This window comes from Trachypithecus francoisi, unplaced genomic scaffold, assembly GCF_009764315.1.
Source record: "Trachypithecus francoisi isolate TF-2019V2 unplaced genomic scaffold, Tfra_2.0 Lachesis_group7, whole genome shotgun sequence".
Lineage (NCBI taxonomy): Eukaryota > Metazoa > Chordata > Mammalia > Primates > Cercopithecidae > Trachypithecus > Trachypithecus francoisi.
The window spans coordinates 63,461,288-63,488,263 of record NW_022681472.1 but is presented as its reverse complement, the minus strand read 5'-3'; the positions used below and the strand labels follow the sequence as shown (position 1 = coordinate 63,488,263).

The window sequence follows — 26,976 nt, the reverse complement described above, 5'->3', positions numbered from 1 at the left end:
CTGAAGAAGGATAGTGGGACTAATAAGGGAAAGAGCAAACATGTGGTTTGGCAGGAAAGATTATGTAACATTAAACAAATGAAAGCTAGCATAGCAGGAAGGACTGACCAACAGGCAAGTAGATATATGAATCTGAAGGCAAAGAGAGAGGCAAATACTCAGTGTTAAAAAGTGCCTGTGTATATTATAAATCTTTTCTGCAGCAGTTGGAAGCCATGATAGAGAGTGTGCAAAATGAACAGATGTATAAGAAATAGACATCCAAGAATGGAATCTTAGTGAACTTCTATATGGTAGGTGATGAGAGGAAAATAAATTGATAAAAGAGGAAAGAAAAAAACAATTAGAGAAGTTGAAAGGGACTAGGAGAGGTCAACACAGAAGGCAAGGGGAAAGATAGGCAAAGACAACTTCTGTAGGGTAGAAGGAGGTAGTGGAGGTGACATATCAAATGGCTTTGATCTTCATAGTAAACCATAAAGGTCATTTATAAAGAGTGAGAGAAGATAAGAATAGGATTCAATTTTTTAAAAAAGTAGAAAGATTTGCAATACACTCTACAGGAAATGTCATAGAAAGTTTATTACACATGACTCAGTGTTTGCGGTCTACAAGGGGGTTGAGAAAGTGAATGAATGCCCATCTGGGGTTTGGGATTTACCTATGCAAAGGTGAGTGGATGAAAGAACAATAGATGGAGAGACCAGGGATGCCAAATGGACCATTATTAAATTCCTGACTCTGGGATTGAGGCTAAGAAGAAAGCAAAGGGAGGCTAGGAAAGCAGTGATAGGATTGGCAGGGATCTAAACTCAATGAGAGGGAAAATGAACTCATTAGAAATTAAATAATAATAAAGGAAAAATAAGAATATATGATTAAAGAAAGAATTTTAGACATAAAGATCAACCTTTTAACTCATGCTTTCAAATCAGTTCGTTATTACAAAAAGTTTAAACCACTTTGAGAGATAGATACAGTCCTCTTTCAGGTCTCCAGAAGGTTCCCACCGTCTGTCCAGCGATGCTTCTTTTACTCTTCCATCCAATCTTAGTCCAGACTTTTTTTTTTAATTTTTAATTTTTGAAGAGACATGGTCTCACTATACTGCCCAGGTTGGTCTTGAACTCCTGGCCTCAAGGGATCCTCCTGCCTCTGCTTCCAAAAGCACTATTATTACAGTTGTGAGCTGCTGCTCTCAGACCCATCAAGTCTATTGTGTCTATCTGTCTTGGTCATTTACTAAATATTCCTCCAATTTCTAACTTCTATCTAACTGAATCTCAAGACCTTCTAAAAAAACTTGTCACTGGTGCTGACACTTGCAATGTTCAGGAAATTCAAATGTTATGGTCCCTCTAGATTTTAAAATGTTTCCTAGGTGTTCAGTTTTACAATATCTATGCATGACATTGGACTTTAGAACTCTGCAGTACTTAACAAAGAAAAGAGTCATGCAAAAAGTCATGGGATTGAAACCTTTATAACCAATACGTTGATATATAAATCATTTATAATTTCATCTGAAATAATCTTTAAATCTTAACTATTTAGGTAAAGCTTAAAATATACAGCAAGATGAGATTACCTGTTTTGGGTTTATTTTTAAATGTAAACAATGGTATAATCTGATTTGTTCAATGAATGAAACCAGCCAATTAGCCGAATTTGACCAAGAGAGGCTAATTCAATGTGATCCTAAATATTACCAGTCAACTATAACTGCTATGTTTTAATTGGAAGGTGGAAGACAGCAGCATCCACCACCCGCTAGACTGGCCTGGCCAGCCTTCCACACTCTGCTAGTGTCCCTTCCATAAGAAGGAGTAACAGTATAATATTGCTATTAAGAGTGTTGTCATTACCACAACAAATACCATTTCTTGAGTACTTATTATGCTTCATTGTCTTTGCACTGTGTTATGTAATTCATGCACCCATCTCAGAGGTATTTATAATTACCTCATTTTATAGATTAAGGAAGAAAAAAACTCTAAAGGTCAATCTACCCTTATTGAAGGGACCTTATTCAAACCATAGTATATAATAAAAATACCAAAGGTAAGCTGTGGATGAAGCTTTTACATTGATTTTCAATGCCTTGCTACTCTAAAACGTAGCCTGAATTAACTTTCAGGCATATGCTTGCTAACTGGTAAGTAATTAAAAACAAGCTATCTAATCTTTCTTGAAAGAGTGACTTTTTTTGAAAAAATATGAGTATTTAAATTTTTCAAACATACCAAGTTAAATTTCAAGAAAATACAATATCCATTTCATATATGTTACCATAACCACAAAAATTCCATAATATAACCATAATACTAGGTGTAACTTTTGATGGTAGAATTCTCAAACCATTTTCCCAAGTATAGAATTTGTATTCATGGTTTTGACAACAAATTTTATACAGTTAGTTTTCACAAAAATAAGTTAATACCCAACTATTTCCTTTTCCCTCAGTTACTAAAAATGTGTGTGAAATAGCTTCCTCTTCCCACACATAGTCCCTTCTCCAACATCTTCCTGAAGTGGTGGGGGGAAACAAACAAACAAACAAAAAACAAAAAACAAAACAAAAAAAACGGGAGGAGAGATGGCAGACAAGAAAAGGGAATATGTTCTTCATACATAACTAAAAAGGGGAGGACAGGATGTGGTATATACAAGAGAAGCATTTTCTCCATAGATAAATGACCTTCTCTCTCAAAAGAGAAAAATGGGTTTACTATTGGGTTCCTGCTGACCACATCTTTCTGTGTCTCAAGTGATCATAAATTTTAGTTGGTATTTCTTCACATCTCTTTTTTTGGGCATCTAATTTGGTTATTTTTGACATTTCAACAGAATAAAGGATCCAGTAGGTGGAATTTAAAAATTGTGTTTTGTTTTAGAAAAATAGCAGTCTATAAAGTCAGAATAAATGAAACCAGTAAACTACATCAATGCTCTTGGAATGGATACCTTTATATAATCCATTGACATCCTCAATGTCATTAAAGATGACTTTTGAGTAAGCGTGTATATGTGCATCTTTAAATTGCTATTTGCATACATTCTGTGCAGTACTTCTTCACTATCATATGAATCTGTAGCCCTTTAATTAGTTGATTTATTTTGTGTTGACATGGAAATTGTGATGGTGGTATTTAGATGTAATTATTAGTATGATTCATTAAAACCATTAGTGCAGACTTGAGCTACATAGAAAATCATAATGTTATTAAATGCTTTGGTACTATTTGTTTGTTATGGCAACATATCTGACTTAAACATTTCATTTTCTTGAAACATAATTTAATATTTTTAAGAATCTGAGTAATTTATATTGAAATAGTAATTCTTTCCACAAAGATTAGACTGCTCAATACCTATAAGTTAGTAAACATTAGATAACTAAAGGCCAGTATTTAGTATGAAGCCCAGTGTTAAGTTAGGCCAGGATTTTAGATATTTAGATCACTTAAAATTAATGTAAAAGTTTGGACTCATAGTTAGCCTTTGGTATTTTTATTATGAAAGACTATTATAACTCAATGTGTTTGAAAGCAGATATTTATTAAGTGATAGGAAACTTTAAGGGCAAGATTACAAAATAATCTCAATCTTAATTTCTAGGAAAAGGTTAAATAAAACTGACTACTAAAATAATACACAATAGAAAATACTAAATCATGAATATTTTATAAATATAACACACATATCTTTAGCTAAAAAAAAGCTATTAAATGTGCATCATTTTGTACTTTTATTTCATTTGTAAGAAGTTAATAATGGGTAAAGCTCAGTAAATAAAATAAGGTTTTCCTCAGTAGAGACAGTCTCTAACTATTAATAGATTTCCTGTCTTCACTTGACTTCTAGCCTTTACTATGACTCTTCCCCCTGTATAATTTAATTTCAACGTCTTATTTATGTGATTGTTCTTTTATTTGTGTATCATCTGCCTGATGATTTAACTTCGGGGCATTAAAGAAAGAACAAAGTAAAGTTTGGTTACATTTTCATTGTAGGTAGTTAAGTTGGGTCATAAAGTCTTTTCTACTTCCCAAATCTAATTATTGTAACAGTTGTTGATTCTTTTTGTTTTGTTTTGTTGGTAAAATTTTCTAGAAACTCTTCAATATAAAGTTGCAGAAAAACAGTACTACTTGCTTTTTAGTGTTTTAAACTTCCATATTGCATTTTTATGTTTGAATTTATCTTTATCTCTTCCTGCTCCAAAGAGTGCATTAGCGATTTTTTAGACTTTCCTGTGAAATGTAGGTGAGAACGTTTTAGAGATTTTGCAGGAAACTTGATGTAATTGCTACCAATTGAAGATATTACATGCCCAGGTCATTTGTTCCTTGAGTTGATGTTTTGGAAAGGATACACAGAAAAAAAAGAAGTAAGAAATTAAGTAAAATATAAGCATTCAGTTAGAAATGGTTCTACAGCTTTTTCCTTCAGTTTTTTTTTTTTTTTTTAATTTGTAAGCTACCTCAAAATCTAGTATTGTCTTTATGATTGAATTTTTTACTATGTGCAATATTGACATTTGTGTGGAGGAAATGGAGACATGCTTAGCTATTATTGGAGTCCATTTGGCTACTAATGGTACTGATATTCACATATTGCAATCTTTTTTTTTTTTTTTTTGCAGTTTTACTAAAGGGAGGAAAAAGAGAGGAAGAGAAACCATTTAGAGACTGTGCAGATGTATATCAAGCTGGTTTTAATAAAAGTGGAATCTACACTATTTATATTAATAATATGCCAGAACCCAAAAAGGTAAAACCAGAAGTGTTTGTTTACGAGATGTAAGCCAGATCCCAGTTGAAGTGCTGGATAATCAGATTGATTTGTGAGCTTGTTAAACTGGAAATATATATAGAGATGCTTGAACTTTTTTCTCCCAGAGATACTCTGTTTCCCAGGTCCATAAAGGATGAAAACCCTATTGTACAGAAATCCCCAACCCCCATAACTTTTCTTTCACACAAAATTTTGCATTTATTCCCTGGTGTTCATAGGATGTCCCACTGCTCATAAATGTTTGCCTTGTACAGATTACATGTTGAGTTCATGTCTACCGTGAGTGTATGGGAAAGAGAAGCCATCTTCCAAAGACCCAACAATCCAGAGAACACACATCATATAAAGTCAAATGCTGCGCAGAGAGGGAGGGGTAGATATAGCTATTTGCAAATTACTGCTCCTGTTAGGATAGGATAAACATTTCCTATCTTACTTCATAATCTTGAAAGAATTTGCTTTCCATATTTACATAAAAGAGTGGGTTGGAGGATCAGATTCATCAGTACGTTGAACAGGACCCAAGGCAAACTTTGGAGTAAGCAAACATTATCTTCCTGCTGTGATATCTCTTTTGTATACTCTCTGCTACCATTTATTCATTAAATCATCCATCCATGCCTTCATTCAATACTATTAAGTGGATGTCATGCATTTTTCAGGAACATAGATATAGAGCAAACAGTTTCAGTGTAATGATAAAGATAGACAATTATTTATATAGTTATAAAATACTGTCAATAAGTATAGCAATATAAATGGTCCATTTAAAGCATGGTATGTGGGAAGTTTTGAGGTGAGACAGCCAAAGAGAGTGAGAATAGGCAAGAACCTTGCTCTTTAGTGTCTATGAGTTTTAGCTGGAAGCCCAGGGTCCCAAGTGGACCACGTGCCTTTGCAGGATAAAACGACTGTCCTCCCCTCATGTCCCCACCTAAATTACTTGTCTTTTATCCCCATTTCCTCTGGGGTCTGTGCAATGCTCTTGGAATCTTCTCTGATTCCCTCAGGCAACTTTGCATGACTTTCTCACTACCAGAATTCTAAAAGGCAGAGATCGTGCCTTTTATCTTTGATTTCCTGGAACCTAGCATAGTTTCTGGCACATAGTAGGTCTCAATAAATATGTGCTGGAATAAATGAATGAGTAAGTGACATGCTGATGGCAATATCAACACTTCCATGTAGTGCATAGTAAGTCAGCTTAACTTGCTTAGTCTTCCTGATTGTTAGTCTCCTTTGATAGGCAAAGGAAATGAATCTTGGAGCCCAGTTTGCCAAATGCCACTTAACTGGCAACCCAGGAAGTCTGGACTATAGTCCAGGTCTGATACAGTTCTTCCTTTTACCACTGTCCTTTTTCTCTCTTGATTTCCTTAATGAATCGTTGTTTATGTTAGCTCAAAATGGTTTCTTTTTCCCCTTTGCTGTGACAAAATTTTCTTCTTGAAAGATACCTTCAATGTTGTCTATAAGGGGGTAAAATGTAGGAGTGGAGTGGGCACAGGAGGGAGGAAAGGCAGGAGGCACTGTTCTGTACTTTGCTACCTCAGCCATCTACCAGAGAAGTGTGGTTTTGCCTGATTTTCATTTTTGATTTCTGTGCAAGATTTCATTGAATCCCATGGCTTAAACAAGCAAACAAATGAAAAATGGAAATACAATGGCAAGCCTGGGAATGAGGAGATGAGGAAAACTTATTCTAAGGAAGATATCCTAAAATCACACTTAAGCTTAAACTCAATTCACACACACACACACACACACACACACACGTCATAAACACGCACCATACACACAGCAGATGAAGTATGTGAGAATTTGTTCTGGAGTAGGAGGTGGAGCTAAAATATTTGCTTTATCATTTCCCTACAGTACTACTCAAGACCTGAAAGAACCTCTACATTATTGTCAGTTCCACTATAGCTTATAATCTGACTATAAAAATAAAATTGACTAGAAATATTAAGTGAACTTCCATTTAGACTCATAGTGATTCTATGATATACATTAATCTAAAAATAATTCATAAGTTTTCAGATCAAGAATATTCACAATTTTAGATTTTTTTTTTTACTTCTCACCAGTACCACCATGTGGCCCGTGGGGAAAAGGGTGCAGTGCAAATACAGCTTTAGTCATTCTATGGATTTTAGTTTATATATAACCACAACTACACTCTAGTTTGAAACATGAGGTGCAAATGGTACACAGGCTATTTGCAGAACCACTTCTCCTGGTAATGTGAAGAAAAAGATCCCACCTCAATTCATAATCTTGATAGGTTTGCTTTCAATGCTTACATAGAATAGAATGTTGGTGAATCCAATTCACTCCTTCCGTGGCTGGCTCCTGGGTTGGTTTCATCAGGAAAGCAAGAGTCAAGCTTACACTTGTACAAAATGATGGATTTTAAATATGATAGAGCTTTTGGGTTTTCTTTTTTTTTCTTTTTCTTTTTTTTTTTTTTTTTTTTTGAGACAGAGTCTTGCTCTGTCGCCCAGGCTGGAGTGCGGTGGCCGGATCTCAGCTCACTGCAAGCTCCACCTCCCGGGTTCACCCATTCTCCTGCCTCAGCCTCGGGAGTAGCTGGGACTACAGGCGCCACCACCTCGCCCGGCTAATTGTTTGTATTTTTAGTAGAGACGGGGTTTCACCGTGTTAGCCAGGATGGTCTCGATCTCCTGACCTCGTGATCCACCCATCTCGGCCTCCCAAAGTGCTGGGATTACAGGCTTGAGCCACCGCGCCCGGCCTGGGTTTTCTTAAATAAATAAAACTTAGAATATTAAATTCACAAATGTCAAGTATCTACTGAATTAACTTCTGATATTTAGTCTAAAAAAATAATAACCTGAACAGGTTAGCAGTAACATACCTATACGTACCCACAAGGAGCAAATTGTATCACTGCTGAATGGTCCCCATGGCTTTTCAGAGAGAAGAACTTCCCACATTACCTGGTCAGGACTATTGTTAGATTTAGATTTAGTTTTGTTGAAATACTAACAGAGTGTGATGAGAAGGGGAGATAATTGAGCTGAAGAGAGAAAGACTTTGGCCTTCTTCTGGACTTAGATGCTCATTCTCTTGTTTTATTATTTCCCTGTTATAATCATAGATTCTCTTACAAGTAGTAACATTGTTCTATAATGAAGATGGGTATTTCAGACTGACATACATACACATTTTTGCAGGTAAAAAATTGAGTGTTTAATCCCTTAGTATAATGGCATAGCATAACACTGGTAAGAACAAATATTGTATGAATTTCCTCAAAAGTAATTTACAAGCTGATTAACAAAATAGCTCAAATGTATTGTGCATTTACAGTTTGCCAGTCTTCTTCTAAGCATATGTAGATATATAGATAGATAGATATAATATATACTATATATTACATAGTATATATCTATATATCTACTATGTAGCTATATATCTATATATGCTATATAGATATCTAAATATATATATGCTTACTGTATATGTATGCTTGGTATATGTGTGTATGTGTGTGTGTGTGTGTGTATATATATATGTATACTCCTTCATTTACTCTTTTCAACAACCCTATGATATAGAGACTCCCATTATCCCTACTTTACAAAGATAACCTGCCCCAAACAAATTCTTAGCAAATATTGAACATTGACTTTGAAACAAAGGAATCTCATTCTAGAATACACCCTTTTAATCAGAGGATTAAGCAGGATCATTATGTTAACAATAATTGAAATTATATCATTTATAATTTTGAATATGAACCTGTTGCCCCATGGGGTGGTAAACACACGTATGACATGTGAGCTATACAGGCAAGGGTTTATGTTTAGAAAATGAGGTAAGTTGATTCATGTTCTCACTATAACCCACCTCATTCTCACCATCCTATAATCTCAGTTTCTTCCATCTTGAAATAAATTGTCAGCATTCTGTCAATCCTATAAAAAGTGCTAGCAAAATTCATCTTTAGGACTTTCACCCTTCCATGTAGACTGTACATTGTAAATGGGAAGGTTGGTGCTACCCCTGCATATGCTTAGCCAAAGCATTGCTCATTATGATGTTTCCAGAAGTTTTGGCAAGGGTAAGAATATCAAGGCAACCCACACAAAAACAGAAGCATCAGATATGCATGGTATAGACCAATAAATAAACTAGGGTTATTAAAGGAAAGTGACAAAACAATGAACAGACACTATTCATCTTGTAGTCAGTGTAAGAGTTGCAAGTATAACAGGATTGTAATACAGTAACTTTTTCCGTTGACATTGTTCTATACCAAAAAAAAAAGTCTTTGAAAGTTAGAGAAATGTTATTTTTTCAAATGTAGAAGCCAAAGACGGTTTTGTAGGACTATTTAATTTTTCAAGCAGAAAGAAAATTAGATTTAGGTCATTTCTATATTTACCTCTTGCTTTTATATTATTAATGTCTTGTGCTTATTTTTCTTTCTGAATTCCCTTCAATGTATAGTAGTAGGAAACAGGACTTTTCCTTTCACTTTATGTTTCCAAAACCAAATGCCTAGTTTCATCCAAAAATCAAACCATTTAATCATTACTCTGCTTATTGTAAAATATTAAAAATTTGATTCTGAACTCACAATTCCCCTAATTCTTGGAAAAGTACTATAACAAATGGGTTAAGCCCTTTTCATTTATGGTATGGAAGAATAATTAACATTCACAAGTCTAATCATTCCAACCTCTATGGAACATAAAAGTGTAAAAACTGCGTGAATCAAATTTCCCCGTTTTGTTTGGGTTTAAGCCTCCGTATTATGTTAAAAAGTGTTTAATTCTTGAAAGCTTTGACCTTGCCTGGGATAGAAGCCAGTTCAGTCATTTCTTGGATAGAATTAAGCCTAAGTTATATGATCGATAAATGCAATAGCCATAGTTTATGTAGCAGGGCCTTGTTCACGGAAGGACACTGCCAGGTAGCACAGACCACACAATACTGGCAAATGAACTTTTCAAGTCTTTCATGTCTCAAATCTTTCTAAAACCTACCATGTATTTTTTTGAATTTCCTTCATCTGTTAAGCATAGGGATTTTTTTTTTCTGACTAAAAATAATAGGCTTTTGTTTTGTCTTTGCTAGAGTGAGTCCAACCTCTTAAATATACATATATGTGTGTGTGTGTATATATATATGTATACATAATACATATAGAAAGGCGACATGCTCAAAGATTAGTGATGCCAATATTATAATAAATAGAGCCTAGAAATCATAATTATAAGGATAATTTATTGAACTTCTTTTTTTTTTTTTTTTTTTTTTTTTTGAGACGGAGTCTCACTCTATCGCCCAGGCTGGAGTGCAGTGGCCGGATCTCAGCTCACTGCAAGCTCCGCCTCCCGGGTTCACGCCATTCTCCTGCCTCAGCCTCCCGAGTAGCTGGGACTACAGGCGCCCGCCACCTCGCCTGGCTAGTTGTTTGTATTTTTTAGTAGAGACGGGGTTTCACCGTGTTAGCCAGGATGGTCTCGATCTCCTGACCTCGTGATCCGCCCGTCTCGGCCTCCCAAAGTGCTGGGATTACAGGCTTGAGCCACCGCGCCCGGCCATTTATTGAACTTCTACATGTTTTGGTTTTGTATATTTTCTATTATTTATAATAAATTATAAAATTTCTATACAAGGTTATATAACTATAGTATATTAGATTTAAATATTATATACATATTAGATATTACATTATATACATATGTTGTATAATGCATGGCATAAATATATATTATGTCATCAGTAATATATGTAAGAGATGGGAGTAGCGTCAATGCCTGTTAATGCCAAACGCTATTCTAAAAATTCTATATACATTAACTCATCAAATTATCAGAAAATATCTAAGAGATACATAGAGAGAGCAGAGGTGGGTTTTGAATCCAGGCAACGTAGCACTCAAGTTGGCGCTGTTAACCAAGGTGTTATTCAGCTCCATTGTTTCTATATAACACAAAGAGCAGCTGTTATCATTGATGTTGTTAAGTCTTCGTAAGAATTGGGAAGCATATGTTCAACCCTTTAACCTCTCTGCCCCTCAGCTTCCAACTTAGTAATCTGCCTGGGTAATTTATATTTCCCAATGGTTTTTTTCTCTAGCTCTTTATTTAAGAAGCATTCTCAGCACATCTGAACATTTACAAGTCACTGGATTTCTCTGTTTAGAAGGAAAGTTGTCTTTTGAAAAAATTTGCGAGTGGTTTAAAAACTAAGATGCCTCTGTTTAGAAGGAAAGTTGTCTTTTTCAAAAATTTGTGAGTGATTTAAAAACTAAGTGCATAGAGTTTTAATAATCTAGGTAACAGTAATTTAAAACCTGTACAGTATAGTTTCCTCTCTGCACTCTACATTTATAAATGTAGTGATTCTTTTCCCTGAGTATATAAGTGGACTTTACAGCTTTGCAAACACAACTTGGCAAACTTTCAGGCAATCAATGTCCATTAGGAAATAAAAATTTGAATAAAAACATTCATTCTGGATTAACAAGTCAGGACACGATCAAATTTAATTGAGAAAATGGTGATATTCGTTGCTTCTAGCAAAATATTTCCTTGATATTTTCACTTCCCTTTTTTTCTCATTTAAATTTCACCAGTAAAGCTCCACTTTGACCACTTCTCTTGAATTACCACCTATGCCCTCTTGAAACTATGCCATCTGATTTTGTTCCCACAGGAATCCACATTCTCTCTCACCAAGGTCACTAAAGGCTCCTTCATTCAAATTGAAGTTATATTTTATTAATCATTTTTTATCTTGACTTTTCTGAAACCTTTGATGATCACCTTCCCAACTCTAAATCCATCTCTTTCTTAGCATTTCATTAATCAAATTTTCCTATTTTATCTCTCCTGTTCCATCTCTATTTGTTTATCAAATATTCATTCAGTACCCACTACAGGATAGGCACACCTCTAGGTACTGGGGACAGCAGTAAATTGAAAGAAATCTCTGCCCATCTAAAGTTTTCTGATATATTCTATCCTTCTCAGGTGTTCACCAAAGCCCATTCTTTGACTCTTCTCACTCTCTGCCACACACAACTATTTCCAACTTTTTCTTTACTTATTTAAGTAATTGCTTTTGTCTTCATGCTATTAACAAATACTTTTAAGCAGATTATTCCCAATAATTTTCAATTAGGTAGACATAGGGTTCAGTTCTGAATCCAGTTCAAATCAATTTTAAATCCCATATCCAGAGCTTATTGTTGAATATAATCAGTGGTAAATTACTGAACAAACTCTGAACTTCAGTATTTTTTCATCTGTAAAATGGAGATGATCATCATACCTACTTCCTACATAGGACTATCATGAGAATAAGTTAGAAAATGCATGTAAGGTGTTTATATTATATGGTCCTTAACAATCATGTCATTGTTAATAGTAATTCCTTTCTTACTTCCTTACGCTCTTATCCATATTTTTATCCTTGGTCTAGATCATCTCAAACGGCTCCATAAACTTTTTTCTTTGGATATCTATGCTACTTCAAAGGCTAAGGTGTCCAAAACTACGATCACTTTCTTTGCTAGCCTTTAAGGTGTCCAAAACTATGATCGTTTTCTTTGCTCGTGTTTTCTTTCTTAAATTTCTCATTTAGATTATTGTCTCCATGATTTTTCGGCCTATTAGAGCTGAAAACTCTGAACTCTGTCTCTTTAATCCTATGGGATCAGTCACTATTGAAACTTTGAGAGGTTTGATAACTGACCCATATTGTATTTATAATAATATCCCCAGCTGTAAGTGAAAACTGATGCCCAAGAATGGTTGTTGAGTAAAACAAAAAATAAATGAATAAGTTAATTAGAATTACGGAAGATAAAAGTGTAGCTAGAGATTATGTTGAGGACTAACAGCAGGCGCAGAAGTTAAAGGATTAGTGGTGGTGGGGACGACTGGGATAGGAATCAAAATTTCAAATGTACAGTCTTGGAGGTGAGTCAATTCCTGGGGTTAATGAAGACATACTGTATGTGTGGCTGTTGTCAAAGTAGGGGGAGAGCCTTGGGAGGTGAGTTGTCCTATTTCATATGCCCACAAGTAGTCATGTATATCTTAGACCCTTTCACTCTGAGGAAGTACATGGACAATTTGTTCTTTGCATGATGTGTCTTGCCACTGCTTTTATACCCTTTTTGCTACTTGTGTTCCAAATGCAATGCTTCAGGGAAACCACTTGAGGTTTTTTCTTTAATCAGAGCTTAGCTCTGTGTCTTCATAGCCTGCTTGTTGCTGTTACATCATATCCCACCTTTAGCCAGCCTTCAACATGCTTTAGTATTCAGTTGTTGAGGAATAGTCCCCATTGAATAATCAAGCTGCCACATTCATGCTACGTCAATTATAGTGATTGCTCTCCAAAGATAATCCCATTACAGATATGTTTCTCTTCTTGGGTAGACTCTGGGGGAAATGAGTCCGTTTCTAAATAAATACCATTGTATTTTGAATAATTAAAATAAGCATAAGTCTTTGAAAGATTTGTATAAATTTTCTACATGGGCAAGAAATTCTTGTCACAGTCAGAAGAGATATAGTATGTCATGTTCTCCTGTTACTGCTCATGACTAAAATACAAGCAAATAATACATTCTCCATATGTTATGCCACAAATGTTGCCTCTAATGAAATATTGACTCATCAAGGATAACTATTGTAACATGTACATATATAATAATTGATAGGCAATGAAATACGTGATAGTTAAAGACATGATATTTTAACAATTTTTTTATTCTTATTGTACACCCATTTCAATCAATTTAAAGTTTTAAAATTCTGAGTTGCGTATTTTGGCAATCAAATGGTCTGTAACTTTGGAAATTTGGTAGCATTTCCAAAACTTTGAACATACTCAAATGCTTATTTTCATTTAAAACAAAGATATTTTTAGAATGTTTTATAGTCTGAGATAAAGACTTAATTTTCAGCTGACTAAAATTTGTGCAAGTAATTTATTCATCATTGATGGAATGTAATCAGAAATAACTCAAATATGAATCATAGGAAGAAATAACCAATAATATATCTAACTTAACCTTGTTCAATATAGTAATTTTAGTTTTTGTAATCTACAGACCTGTTCACCTTATTCCTATTTTGAAACATGTAAGATATATGTTTTTAAAGTAGAAGTATTTTTACTTGACTTTGTTTTCCATTTGTCAGGTATTTTGCAATATGGATGTCAATGGGGGAGGTTGGACTGTAATACAACATCGTGAAGATGGAAGTCTAGATTTCCAAAGAGGCTGGAAAGAATATAAAATGGTAAGATGGAAGAATTTATGGTGCCTTTTGCTGTTTTATCTTGAAGTTATCTTCTCCATACTCTTTGATGAATCTTTGTATTTTTAGGTGGTTCTGAGTTATTTTTGAAATAAAATGATACATTAGTGTTATTATTTTCATTAGACCCAAAACACTCATAAATCATTTTCAGTAAATGATTTCCACATGTGCATCAGAAAGAAAAACATATTACTGAAATTATTTGGTGAACTGTTGTGTATTCTTTGCGCTTGTTCCTAGTTGAATAAGGGTGGGGGAAGCTAGAACTCAGACCTTCGCTGGATACGTGAGCCTGACCAAGGGAGCTGTGCAGGGTTGCAGGTTGTGGAACAGGATGGGTAATAGCAATAGCCTCACACACATAACTGGCTAATTGTTGCTGGCTGTTGACTGGAAGCTTCTCCATGTGACCTTTCCATATGGCTAGGCTAAGCTTCTTTCAGTAAAGTGATGCAGGGTTATCAGACTTCTTATGTAGCACTTGTCATCCTCCAAAGACAAAGCAGAAGCTTTCAGCCTTTTTTATTTTTATTAGACCCAGGAATGAAACAGTGTTACCTCCATTGCATTCTGTTGGTTATGGTTGGTCACAGGGAAAGTCCAGATTTAGGGCACGAGGAGTACACAAAGGTATGAACTGTGAGCCATGGTTCATTGGGGTCTGCAAAATAACAGCAGGCATCATCATCATCATCATCATCATTATCATCATCATCACAGCTCATCTCTTTTCTAATGCTCAATATGCCAGCCCTATATGTAATTTCTTATCTAAGTTTTAATATCAGCCCTATTAGCTAACACTATGCCCATTTTAAAAGGAAATAGAGATGAGCAAGGGTTGAAAGAATCTAAAATCCAGTAATCACGTAGTCGGTGCCTATAATATTAAATATTAAAATCTGATGACAGAATGTAAAGGCATAGTAATGCAGGAGAATCTATATTTATGGAGTCTCATTCTTTTGCAGCTGAAACCTCTAGATAATTCGTGTCTTGATTTTTTGACAAATTTTCTCTCAACAGGTAGAGAGAAAGAAATGCTATACTAGCCTCGGTTCTGTCTTGATATTCTTGTAGACAGTTTGTAAAAACTATGGTTGATTTGCCTCAGAGTTTGCCCATTAATAGGCTCATAGTTGGTCAAATGACAGTAAATAAGGGATTTGAATAAATGAACGGAGGTTTCCACTGGTGTCACTGCTTATACATTTTTATCAGATACTCAGTTGAACAGTCTGAAAGCACGTTTAAAAAGTTTGGACTTACACAAAGTTGGAATCCTGATGTCTTTGTTATATCATAAACTCAAGATGGAAAGGTAGGCTGAAGCCAGCAAGATATAATTCCACAGAGTGATTGTAGACTATTTCACCTAGATAAAAAATACCTAAATTAACTGTGAGAAAACAGGGTAAGAGTGACAAATTGCCTTAAGGACTTAGTATTTGAAAGAGGTTTATTTGGTTCTAAGCTCATTTTGAATTAACAAAGATTAATGTACTCAGTATACATTACTAGTAGTTTAGGGGATCACATAAAATGCAGAACTCACTGGTGTCTGCCATGATCTGGTTACATCAAAAATATAGTTTCAATTCTGGAGGTTTTCAAACAAGTTAACTTATCCTAGGGATTATAAGCAGGATGGGAGGAATTTGGAAATTACATCTGTAACAGGTAAACACCTGGAGAAAAAAAGAATTAGGCATAAACCTGATAGCTATTTTAGTTAACTGGATGGAGGTAGATGGTACTAGAGCCTGCTTCTCAAGATGTGGTCCAGGGACCAGCAGTATTAGCATCCTCTGGAAACTTAATGGAAATACGAATCTCAAGCTCTGGCCCAGATTTACCAAATTAGAATGTGCATTTGAAGAATGCCTGAGAGGGTAGTGCAATAATGAATCGAGTAAAATTCCAAGAAGGCAAAATTTGACCAAGTATGAACAAAACTCTCCAATGATTAATCCCAACACCAAATGGACTGCCTATTAAGTGGCAAGCCCTCCCCATCTTCAGTGGAAATGGAAAGTAGATAATTATCTTTTGGAATTGCTATGGAGAATTGGAATGTTAGGTCATATTGAAGGCCTCTTCCTGCCTAGGTGATTCTAAAAATATATGAGGGATAAAAGATTACCCATAAGGCCGGGCGTGGTGGCTCAAGCCTGTAATCCCAGTACTTTGGGAGGCCGGTACGGGCGGATCACAAGGTTAGGAGATCGAGACCATCCTGGCTAACACGATGAAACCCCGTCTCTACTAAAAAATACAAAAAATTAGCCGGGCGAGGTGGCGGGTGCCTGTAGTCCCAGCTACTCGGGAGGCTGAGGCAGGAGAATGGCGTGAACCTGGGAGGCGGAGCTTGCAGTGAGCTGAGATCGCGCCACTGCACTCCAGCCTGGGTGGCAGAGCGAGACTCCGTCTCAAAAAAAAAAAAAAAAAAAAAAAAAAAAAAAAGATTACCTATATTCGAAAAAACAGACTTTGAATTATGTTTATATTAACAGTTACAGGCCAGGCACAGTAGCTCAGGCCTGTAATCCCAGCACTTTGGGAGGCCGAGGTGGGTGGATCAGTAGGTCAAGAGATCGAGACCATCTTGGCCAATATGGTGAAACCCCATGTCTACTAAAATAACAAAAAATTAGCCAGGTGTTGTGGTGCATGCCTCCCAGCTACTTGGGAGACTGAGGCAGAGGAATCACTTGAACCTGGGAGGCGAAGGTTGCAGTGAGCTGAGATCACGACACTGCACTCCAGCCTAGTGACAGAGCAAGACTCTGTCTGAAAAAAAAAAAAAAAAAAAAAAAAATCACTCTGCCATTTACAAGAGGAGTGACTTTTGACAAATCGCCTAGCTTTTTTTTTGACCACACCTTAGCTTTCTAACTAACTTTTTAAAATAGGACAATGATAATACCTCACCTGCCTCACAGGGATGTTTCAAGGATTAGAAATAATGTAAGTAAAGCACTTTGGCACACTGAATTTTCAGTGAACAGTATTTTTATGATCCAAGTTGAAAATATCAAAGACACCAAAAATTTCACTTAACTATGCCAAAAATACTGTTTTGCAAACCATCTTAATTCATGATTATTTTCACCGCTAAAATGTGATGTGAAGAAGTCATCTGAAAATCAGACTATAGATAGAGACTCAGGCTAATCTGAAATACATTATTATTAAAATTAATGATAACAGAAAAATAAATATAAAGTTGTCATCATGGTGACTTTCCAAAATGGTGAATTCTTAACTGTAAACATCTGCTGCTTTGGCAAGCTAGGCATGTTAAGCAAGAGATACTGACTTGTTAAGTATGGAATCAATTCATGTCTTGTAAGTATTTACCAAATATATCTATTTCTAAGCAATTCTTTTTTCATTATTGGAACAAAACTGAAATTCTTTATTCATCATGTTTTATGGAGTTTACCCCTCCTCCCTTTTTTAAAACAAGAAAGACTATCATGCTTTATTCAAACTTGAAACATTTATCAGATGAATGTCAATTTTGCATGATCAAAAAATGAGATAAGCTCCAAAATTTTGAAACATTCTGGCTAAAAATGAGGCTGAAGAATTTTTTTTTTTATGGAAAATATTCATCATATGTTACAAGATGGTTAAAACGCATGGTAGAAAGTGTTTCGGTTCTTTATCTAGTTTTTCTTTCACCTAAAGACAAAATAACATGACTCCACCAGGAATGGATATAGACTTCTTATGCCAGTTCTTATCAATCACGCCTACTTCTATTTCCTGCATCCAAAGAACTGCCTGCTGACTTCTTCAGCTAAGGGTGTATAATCTTCGGGATAACAAGAACTTGGCATACCCCAACTCTTCTCCAGTCTACCAATCTACTATTATATACACTAGGATGCTACATTTCTCCCTTGGGCAATGAGTGCAGAAATCAAGTTTTCTCTTTCTTTTCTGCCTTTCCTCTCTCCTTCCTTCCCTTCATACTGATTGATATCTATGGGCTGCCTCTTGCTTTGTAAGATTCCCATCACGTGTAATTACAAATATATATTATATATTATCATTATTTTTAAACCTCTGTCAATATGAAAGGTTTACCAATTTTTGGATTCTTGACATTTAAGCCTACATGTCTCTTACCTAAGTTTAGCTTTCACTTAACCTTCTTCATGAGGAGATTTAGCAAAATCTGGTTTATGGATTTGTAAAGATGTTTGCCTGAAAGGAAAGTCTGGAGTGGGCTTTTTAATGAGGCACTTAGAGAAGGTATTAGTTCTTTCAAGTCATAAGGATACCCTTTAGTGGCCTCCAGCAATAACACTTATCAGCAGTACTTGCACATATAAAGCGCAATGAAGCTACGAGTTCCAAATAGTACCCTAAATGGCCTAATTTTATACTGTAGTAGGCAGTGACTGATGCCCTGAGACAAACTTGCTTTATTTTGAGAGCAATTACCCCCATAAACAGAACTTCCTATCCACTCAAAAATTTCAGTGTGAGCACCATTCCTTCCGGGAGTTCTTTGTTTCTGGAAAGAAGTCGAGAGCACATTTTCAACTATATTTTAACATCTTCACATTAAAAAGAGAAAAAAGGCATAAGAAATTAAAAATTTTGAAATACAAAATTTGTTTCAGTCTTTCTTGGGTTGCATGTCTCAGCATTTAGAGGAGATGTACCATTCAACTGCATTTGAAAGCGCCCTGAAAGCCACAGCTCTGTCTTATCTGTTTTGTTTTGTTTTGTTTTGTTTTTAAATAATTTGTATGAAAAAAGATGAATCCCATGGAATACATGGACTGTGTCTGGTTTCAGTTTTACTCCATCTATAAAAAGTCAACGCTTCCTGTGAGCATTTTCAGACAAAACAAATAAAGTATCAGAGACAATTATTTTATTAACTAGGAAAAGCACAAACTGAAATTGAACATTTCTGCAGGTTTTCGCAAAAACTAACAAATGTTGATCTTTCCTTTTCATGTGTTTTTTGAGTAAGATGTGCTTTTTAAGGCCAATTTTAAGTCAGCATTAGTTCAGATTAAATTTCAGTGTCTTTTTATCCCTTTATTAGAGAGCTAGAGAAGAAATAAAATCAATTAACAATGTATCTGAGTTACTGAATCAAAACCTTTCAGCGGATTGTGATTGACATCATTAAACATCGTTTTTACAAAAGTACATGACATAGTATCCTTAGATTTTATTCATGAAAAAGAGGAAATTGTAGTGTAATGTTTAATCATTCATTGCTGCTTTTTCAATATCAGCACAGAATTTTGTACATACTTTCATTTTTATTTTTATTTTATTTTATTTTATTTTATTTTTTGAGACGGAGTCTTGCTCTGTCGCCCGGCCTGGAGTGCTGGAGTGCAGTGGCACGATCTCAGCTCAATGCAACCTCCGCCTCCCAGGTTCACGCCATTCTCCTGCCTCAGCCTCCCGAGTAGCTGGGACTACAGGCGCCTGCCACTACGCCCGGCTAATTTTTTGTATTTTTTTTTTAGTAGAGACGGGATTTCACTGTGTTAGCCAGGATGGTCTCGATCTCCTCATTTTTATTTTTATGGAAGCTACAGGCTATTTGGGGTAAAATAAAGACCTGCGGTAAACTATTATGTGCCATAATGTGTAAGCCTATTTTGGAGCATATGGATTGGCTGACTCTGTCTTTTAGGCATGAACATGAATTTTTGAAGGACAGTCCCAGACACGTAATCAAAACTTTCCTCCCCATAGGGACCCCAGTATGAAGATGGGATTTTACTCCTGCATTTTTCCTGTGTACCTCGCAAATAATTTGATTTGATTAATATATTCTTTTTAGTTTGCACTTGGAATATCTATTCCAAATCACATTTATATGGATCTCCACCTTCAGTTCATAGCAGACTAACATGTGCAACCTTTTACATGTATAGCGCTTTGAGTCCATCCCAGACATACTGAATCAGAATCTTCGTGGGGGGCCTAACCATCTATATTGTTTTAAAAGCCCCACAGCTGTTTCTGATATGCATTCCTGGTTGAAAGCAATTATCACAACTATTAACTTATTAGCATGGTATAAGACTTTAAAAATTACCTCTTTTGTAGCTCCTAAAACTCATGCGATATGGAAAGAGAGGGATTGAAAGAGATAGCACTAAGGGAGAGTTGAAGGAAACAGATACTTTAGTACCTGGAAGCAAATGTAAGAATAAGAAAGTAGTCTGTGCTTTCATTAGTACTATAGTTTAGTCCCAATTGCAATCAGTTGGTTGTAATTTCTAATTTAATAATTAACTTTTTAGATTAAAATGACAATACTGACTTGTATAAACCAACTCTCAATTTAGTATAATAATACATTAGTCCTCTGAGAGGCTCTTAAATAATTATTTCAGTGTCTCTTTATTAATTTTTAGGCTACGACAAGACCCTAGATTATTCTTTTTCCTTTTCTTATACAAAGTAGAAAGGAACTTGCTTCCCTGCATATGACTACAGTCTCATGGAAGAGAAGCAACTAACAAGAAAATTACTATATATTGTGACATATATTTTAACTATAACAACAGCTAGATTTTTAAGTGCTTTCTGTGTATTAGTGCTTGGTTAAGTGCTTCAGGTATATTTTCAATTTTATTCTCAAAACCTTGTATATGAAAATGATGTCTGTAATCCCTGTTTTGCAGACAGAAAAACTGAGGCTCAGAAACAAAGTCGATAGCTCTACAGCAAATATGTGGCAGATCAAGGCTTTAATCTGGAGCCAGAGATAAGGGGTAGAGGTTATTTCATCGAAGACAAGCCTTTGTCCTACATATCAGATCTGTGGCCGTGCCTGATAAACTCTCCAAAAGACAGTTTATTAATGTGGGAACACAATTTCCCTTCTTTCACGTATTTTTCATCTTGATGATGAAACAGCTGTTTATGGATCACTACACTTGGCTATTAGAAGGTTTCCTCCCCATACTGCAGCCATTTTGATTCATTGTACTCAAACACTTTGCTCTCATAATAGAGCATGCTTGGATAGTTTTTTGGGAAGGAGCTCGAAATAAATGTTAGTTTCTAAATGCAAATTATATTTCTTTCTTTTTAGTCGCTTCTTCCTGAAAGACAAAAATGCAAAACAACTGTTTAGGAAGGCATATTTATTTCCATTTAGAGAGAAGTACAGGCCTGCATGTGGAGACAGGGATGGAGGCTCTCCTATGAATGATGCTAATGCTTGCCCATTTCTAAGGCTCACCCAGAATCACTGCATGTTTCCCTGGGGAAGCTGGAGAGTTTTACCCACACAACACTTTCAACAGCATGGAAATATGTGACCCAAAACTTAACACTTCATCATTCCCAGCCTCTTTATTCACATTGAGTATAATTGTTGAATCCCTTTTCAATGACAGCACAGAAAAGGGAATCATCAGGTGGCTAGAGTTTTGACATGTCTGAGCTGCAAAAAAATGCAAGAAAAATCCCAGTGGCCTTCTTCTTCTTCCCAGGGGCTGTTGCAATTGAGAAAGTGCTAACTCTTTGACTTTCAGCCTCCTGTAACTTTCTGTTTTGTTTCTGCTTTGGAGAAGGTAAGTTTTGCTCTTCTCCTTAGTAGGTAGCATTGGCTGCCATAAAAATGTGTAAAATTCTTAGCACACCAGAAATTGCTCTAATATTTCTTGCCACTGTGAAACTTTTACAAAGTGTGACTTGAGCATCTTAGGAACAGAGAAGCAAAGAGCCAACGGAGTACTAACTTCAGTGGGTCTTATATCTTTTCTGTGAGGCTATGGGTAGATGGTCTTCAGAAGAGTATATACTCAATGCAATCTGGACCAAGTATATTGAGCCTATCAAAAAACTTAGTTAAATTTGGGAATAATAAAAGTGTACACATATGTTAATTTTAACTTTAAATATAACAATATACATCACTTACCCATTAATAAAAAAAAAAAAAAAGGGCCCAAGCCTGGAATTCTGTGTCATCAGTTCTTTCCTAAAACTTTCCAGTAGTAGAATGCATCCAATCTCTAGTTTCAGTTTTTTAAAAATAGAACAGTACATAAAGACACATGCAAGGCAATATGTTAAAAATTCTTTAAATTTTTTGTATTTTTCCCAGTCTTTTAGAGTTTCAACAATTCCTAATTCAAAAAAAAAGTTTCAGTAATTTGCTTTTATTGAGCAAATCCGGATATTTATAAAAAAATTAAAACTCTCATTTCCCACTAATATTTAACTTATTTGCATAACATTTTATAAATATTGCAATAACTGAACTGGCATAAATGGATATGGTACCAAACACCTTTGAACTTTGGTAAGTAACTCAGTTGGCGGAAGAGGTAGCGCGCAAGTTTGGACACTTTAAGAAATACTTCCTCAACACTTAACTGTATTGTCTACAACAAGAATTGTGCTTGAAGATTACTTTTCCGTGTGTTATTGCAAAATGCTATAATATTTTGTTTTCCTTCCTCCTTACCTCCGTTTACCCCTCCCTTTCTTGCTTCTTTCATCTATGCTTTTCTTTCTACTTTTTTCTTTGAATTTCAAAAGAACCCTACTGGAATGCTCAGTGCATATCAGCTCTTCACTGGTTTTTGGAAATTCACAAATACAACACAGCTTCTATCATCAGGGAGCTCACAACACAGCCAGTGAAACAAATATGTAGATCAAGAATTACATGGAACTTCAAGCATTGCCAATGAGTATTTTCTGAGGCAATTGTGAATACCCCAAATCTAGAATGCCAGCAAGTTTCTAGTTCTTTCTTTTCCTATGACTAACAGCTCCAACATTAAGCATTGGCTTTCTTTTGGGACCACTTTTTTCTCCCTACAAAGAATTATTTTGAATACTTAACAACCTTGACTTCACCCAAAGAGAACAATAGACTCATGTTGACATTTAGAAGCCAAGCAGTCAGCTAGGTTCACTCAAGAGCGCTTACAAATCAGCATTCTGCCTCAAAATTCCAATGCCAGTGCAGCTTTGTAAATGATTACAGTCATGGGTTTACAGGGTTGCTTATTAATATTTAAAAATAAGAAACTTAAAGCTCCAAAAGTCATGGTTCTAGTAATCTATTAGTTTGGTGCAAAAGTAATTGTGGTTTTAACCATTGAAAGTAATAGCAAAAACTGCGATTACTTTTGCACCAACCTAAATATGAAGTTATTGTTGAAACATAATTGCATTTGTGAATAATAATAGTAAAAATAATATTGTTAAATAACTTGTCTAATATCACCCTTATAGTGTTCATTGAAAAATCTTTAAACTCTATTCAAAATATTTTGTTAACTAGTTTAGAGACATTTTCAAAAGCAAAAGTTGAATTGAGAATTGTTTTCCAGTTAAACCTATTAACTAGATTTATTTTATACAAAATGTTTCATCCACACAGATTTGAATAACAGAGGTTTTATTGTACTAAGTAAGAATTGGACAGAAGCTTTGATGAAGAGAAACAGAGAATTCTTGAAATGTCAATCATTGGAGAAAAAAAGTGTAAAATGTAAAACACAAAAAAACTTTACTTTTTAATAATTTTTAATTATTTTTTAGAAAATAGTTAAATGCTGAACATTAAAAAAATTCCTCTCTAAAGTAACAACTGCATCTCTATATCGTTTCCCAGGGTTTTGGAAATCCCTCCGGTGAATATTGGCTGGGGAATGAGTTTATTTTTGCCATTACCAGTCAGAGGCAGTACATGCTAAGAATTGAGTTAATGGACTGGGAAGGGAACCGAGCCTATTCACAGTATGACAGATTCCACATAGGAAATGAAAAGCAAAACTATAGGTAAGTCATGTTACAGTGTAGTGCTCAACTACCTTTGACCTAGCCACTTAATAATTGTAGTGGGAAAATGTGAAAAAAAAGAAATGAAAATCATCCTTCAAAATGAAAATTGGGTTTTTTGTCTAGACCTATTACAAAGAGATACAAAAAAGCCTGTAAAGACTTTTTCAAATATTTAAATTTCAGTTTTCATAGGTTGACTATCTTTGATATTGGCTTAAATTTTAGAGAATGGTGAATGAAGTCAAGCATACTGTTGTTATGTGGCTATTATTATGAAGTTGCAGTGAATTCATATTTATAAAAATGATAAGAGCTTTATACTCAAACTCATTGGCTTAAATAATCTCTTCATTCTAAAAAAGATTTTCTAGTTCTGCTTTTTTTGATGACTTTTCTTGAATTAGTATTTTTCAAATGATCTTGAAGATGACAAAAGTAAAATTTTATATATTTGAATGATTTACATAAAAGAGAAGATAAGGCATGAGTTAGAGGTTTTACTTGGTAAATAATCTAAAAAGTAAAAAAATGGAATAATGGTATCAATATACATAATATGTCATTGCAGATGTAAAAATAGATAAACTATACACTTAATGATACATGTTTCCAATTATCCTTTTTCAATGAGGAGCTTGTCTACTAGGGAAAAATAAACACACAAAAATATGGCTAAGGAAATAATGTGATGTGGTAGATTCATTGCACGAACACTTATTGTGTTACTTCTATGTTCCTGGAATTCTACTGGGCACTGGTCTTACAGATGTCAAAGTCAAGCTTTGTTACTAACTAGGTCACTAAAAACTGGCTGGCATTCCTTGGGAACAGTGAAGATATTTTAGTTACTTTTATACCACTACTCATTAATGCAATTCTTGATGCCTATATAAAATGTCTTTAATTATGTGTGCCTCGGTTTTGTTCTTAGTAAATTAGAGTTGTAATGATTTTTAGCTCTCAATATTGGGACTGCTCTACCTCTGTCTTAAAAATTTGATTGTATGAATTAAAGGGTGGGCACATTGCTTCAAATAATTGCAACAATAGCAACCCAACCCTTGTGTGTGTGTGTTGTTTCAACCTGTGTGGTTATCTCATAGTTCAACTCTTTCTGCTGCTTATTTGTCTTTTCAAGACAAACTTTTTTTTTATTTTTTAGAAGTTTGAATTCTGCATCTTTTCATGGGCACAACTCATTTCGTTTTAATGGATTACGTATGGGATTGGATCCTTGGAGACATAATAATCATTTTCTCTACAAATAGTAATGATGTCACCACAACAGAGAATGAGAAATAGATCTAAAAGAGTTTATAGTCTCATGGTGGGGTTGGTGGGGAAGCGAGGGTGTACTTAATGACAGCTCAAGAAACCAAAGAAGAGAAATTTATAAAATGCAATGGAGTGTAAGAAGAAATGTTTCCAAGGAGGTCAATATTTTGAGAGTTTTATAACAAGAAAAACCACTGTTAAACATCAGGGATACTCTTATGTAAATGTTTTGACCTGAAACTTGAAACTATATGAAACTTGGCTAATGTCAGACAGCCTGACAACAGGACTAGCAAATAATTAGTCTAGTCTTTTTTCTAGGCTCCTGAAGAATTTGCTTTGGTTCCTTTCCAAAATGTCTCTCAGTTCTTCATAGGTGGCTGTGTATGTGTGTGTGTGTGCGTACACATGCATATGCATGTGTGTCAGGCTTGGAGGGTGTTGGGGCACAGAGTGTTGGGGAAGGTTTAGGAGGATTGTTGGCATCTGCAGTGCACTTCAGAGTGTATCCCGTGAATGCCATTCTGCCATCTGCATGAGGAAGGAGCACTCACCTCCTCTTAGAGTACCCCACTGCCCTTTTGAGCATTTCTCACTTCTTTGACATCTGTGTGATTTTGTATTCTCACCACACAATAAAGATTTATGATCAAAAAAATAAGTCTTCCCTGCTAGGGTGATGCATACACTCTGATATTCCCTTTTTTCTTTCTTGAGAATCAAAATTATAAAGCCAGAAAAAAGGTAACAATTTAATTTCAAACCTCTGGTTTTGTGGGAAGGAAAGCTGAGGTTCACACATATTATATATATGTGTGTGTGTGTGTATATATATAAAATATTGTGTTATATATAATATTGTATTACATATAATATATAATGTATGATATATAATATATAATATATTATACATTATATATGAACTCCAAGCCTCACACACAGGCATATGCATGTGTACACACACACATGCACACACACACACACACACACACATACATATGAACCTCATATATATATAATTTTGCCCAAAAAAGGGAGAAAGACTTAAAGAAGGGAAGTCTGACTACTACCTCATTCAATGTGGTTTCTGTTCTGTCATGCTGCTGACTTGAAGTTAGTGGTTCTGGCCTCTTTCCTTCAGGGACCTAACAGAAAGTAGATCTGCAGTTATCATCTTCTCATGCAATTCAATATATGATTCATGTTGGCATGAAATGGGAAATGATAACTCATTTAAACACAATGCTTACTCTGGTGAAAGATTCATCAAAATAAACACACTGTAAGATGGTGTTATTCACTTTTTCAAAGAAAAATGCAACAGAAGCCTGAAAACAGAAGCTAAGCCCTTGCAAATTTTCTTCCTGCCTGTATCATCAAGTATGCCCAGTACTGCTTCTCTAGGCCCAGTAATGCCTCCCGTGGCCTCCAGTTAGAACTCCAATTGCCCATCACTGCCTCATGTGCTTTTTCTCCATTCATGTCTCTTCCCTCTGAATTGGCATGTCTCTTTGTGATCAATTGTTTCAAGTATTAATACTAAGATTTGCATAGTATTCCATAATCTATGAAATGATTTTTAACAGTACAAGCATATAAACCTCTTTTGGAGGCAAGTATTATTAGACACATATTTTTTTGAGATGGAGTCTCATCTATCGCCCAGGCTAGAGTTCTGTGGCTCAATCTCGGCTCACTGCAACCTCCGCCTCACGGGTTCAAGCAATTCTTCTGCCTCAACCTCCCTAGTAGCTGGGACTACAGGTGCATGCCACCACGCCCG

General features: G+C 35.2%; 1 protein-coding gene across 2 annotated transcripts in view; it reads left to right on the top strand.

The window, feature by feature from the left end:
• Positions 1–26,976, top strand: part of ANGPT1 (angiopoietin 1) — a 267,927-nt gene that overhangs the window by 202,658 nt on the left and 38,293 nt on the right. For both annotated transcript variants that reach the window (XM_033202711.1, XM_033202712.1), the window contains exons 5-7: positions 4,646–4,773; positions 13,992–14,093; positions 23,749–23,915. In XM_033202711.1, coding sequence (XP_033058602.1) covers positions 4,646–4,773; positions 13,992–14,093; positions 23,749–23,915 — 397 coding nt within the window. The remainder of the gene's footprint in view (positions 1–4,645; positions 4,774–13,991; positions 14,094–23,748; positions 23,916–26,976) is intronic.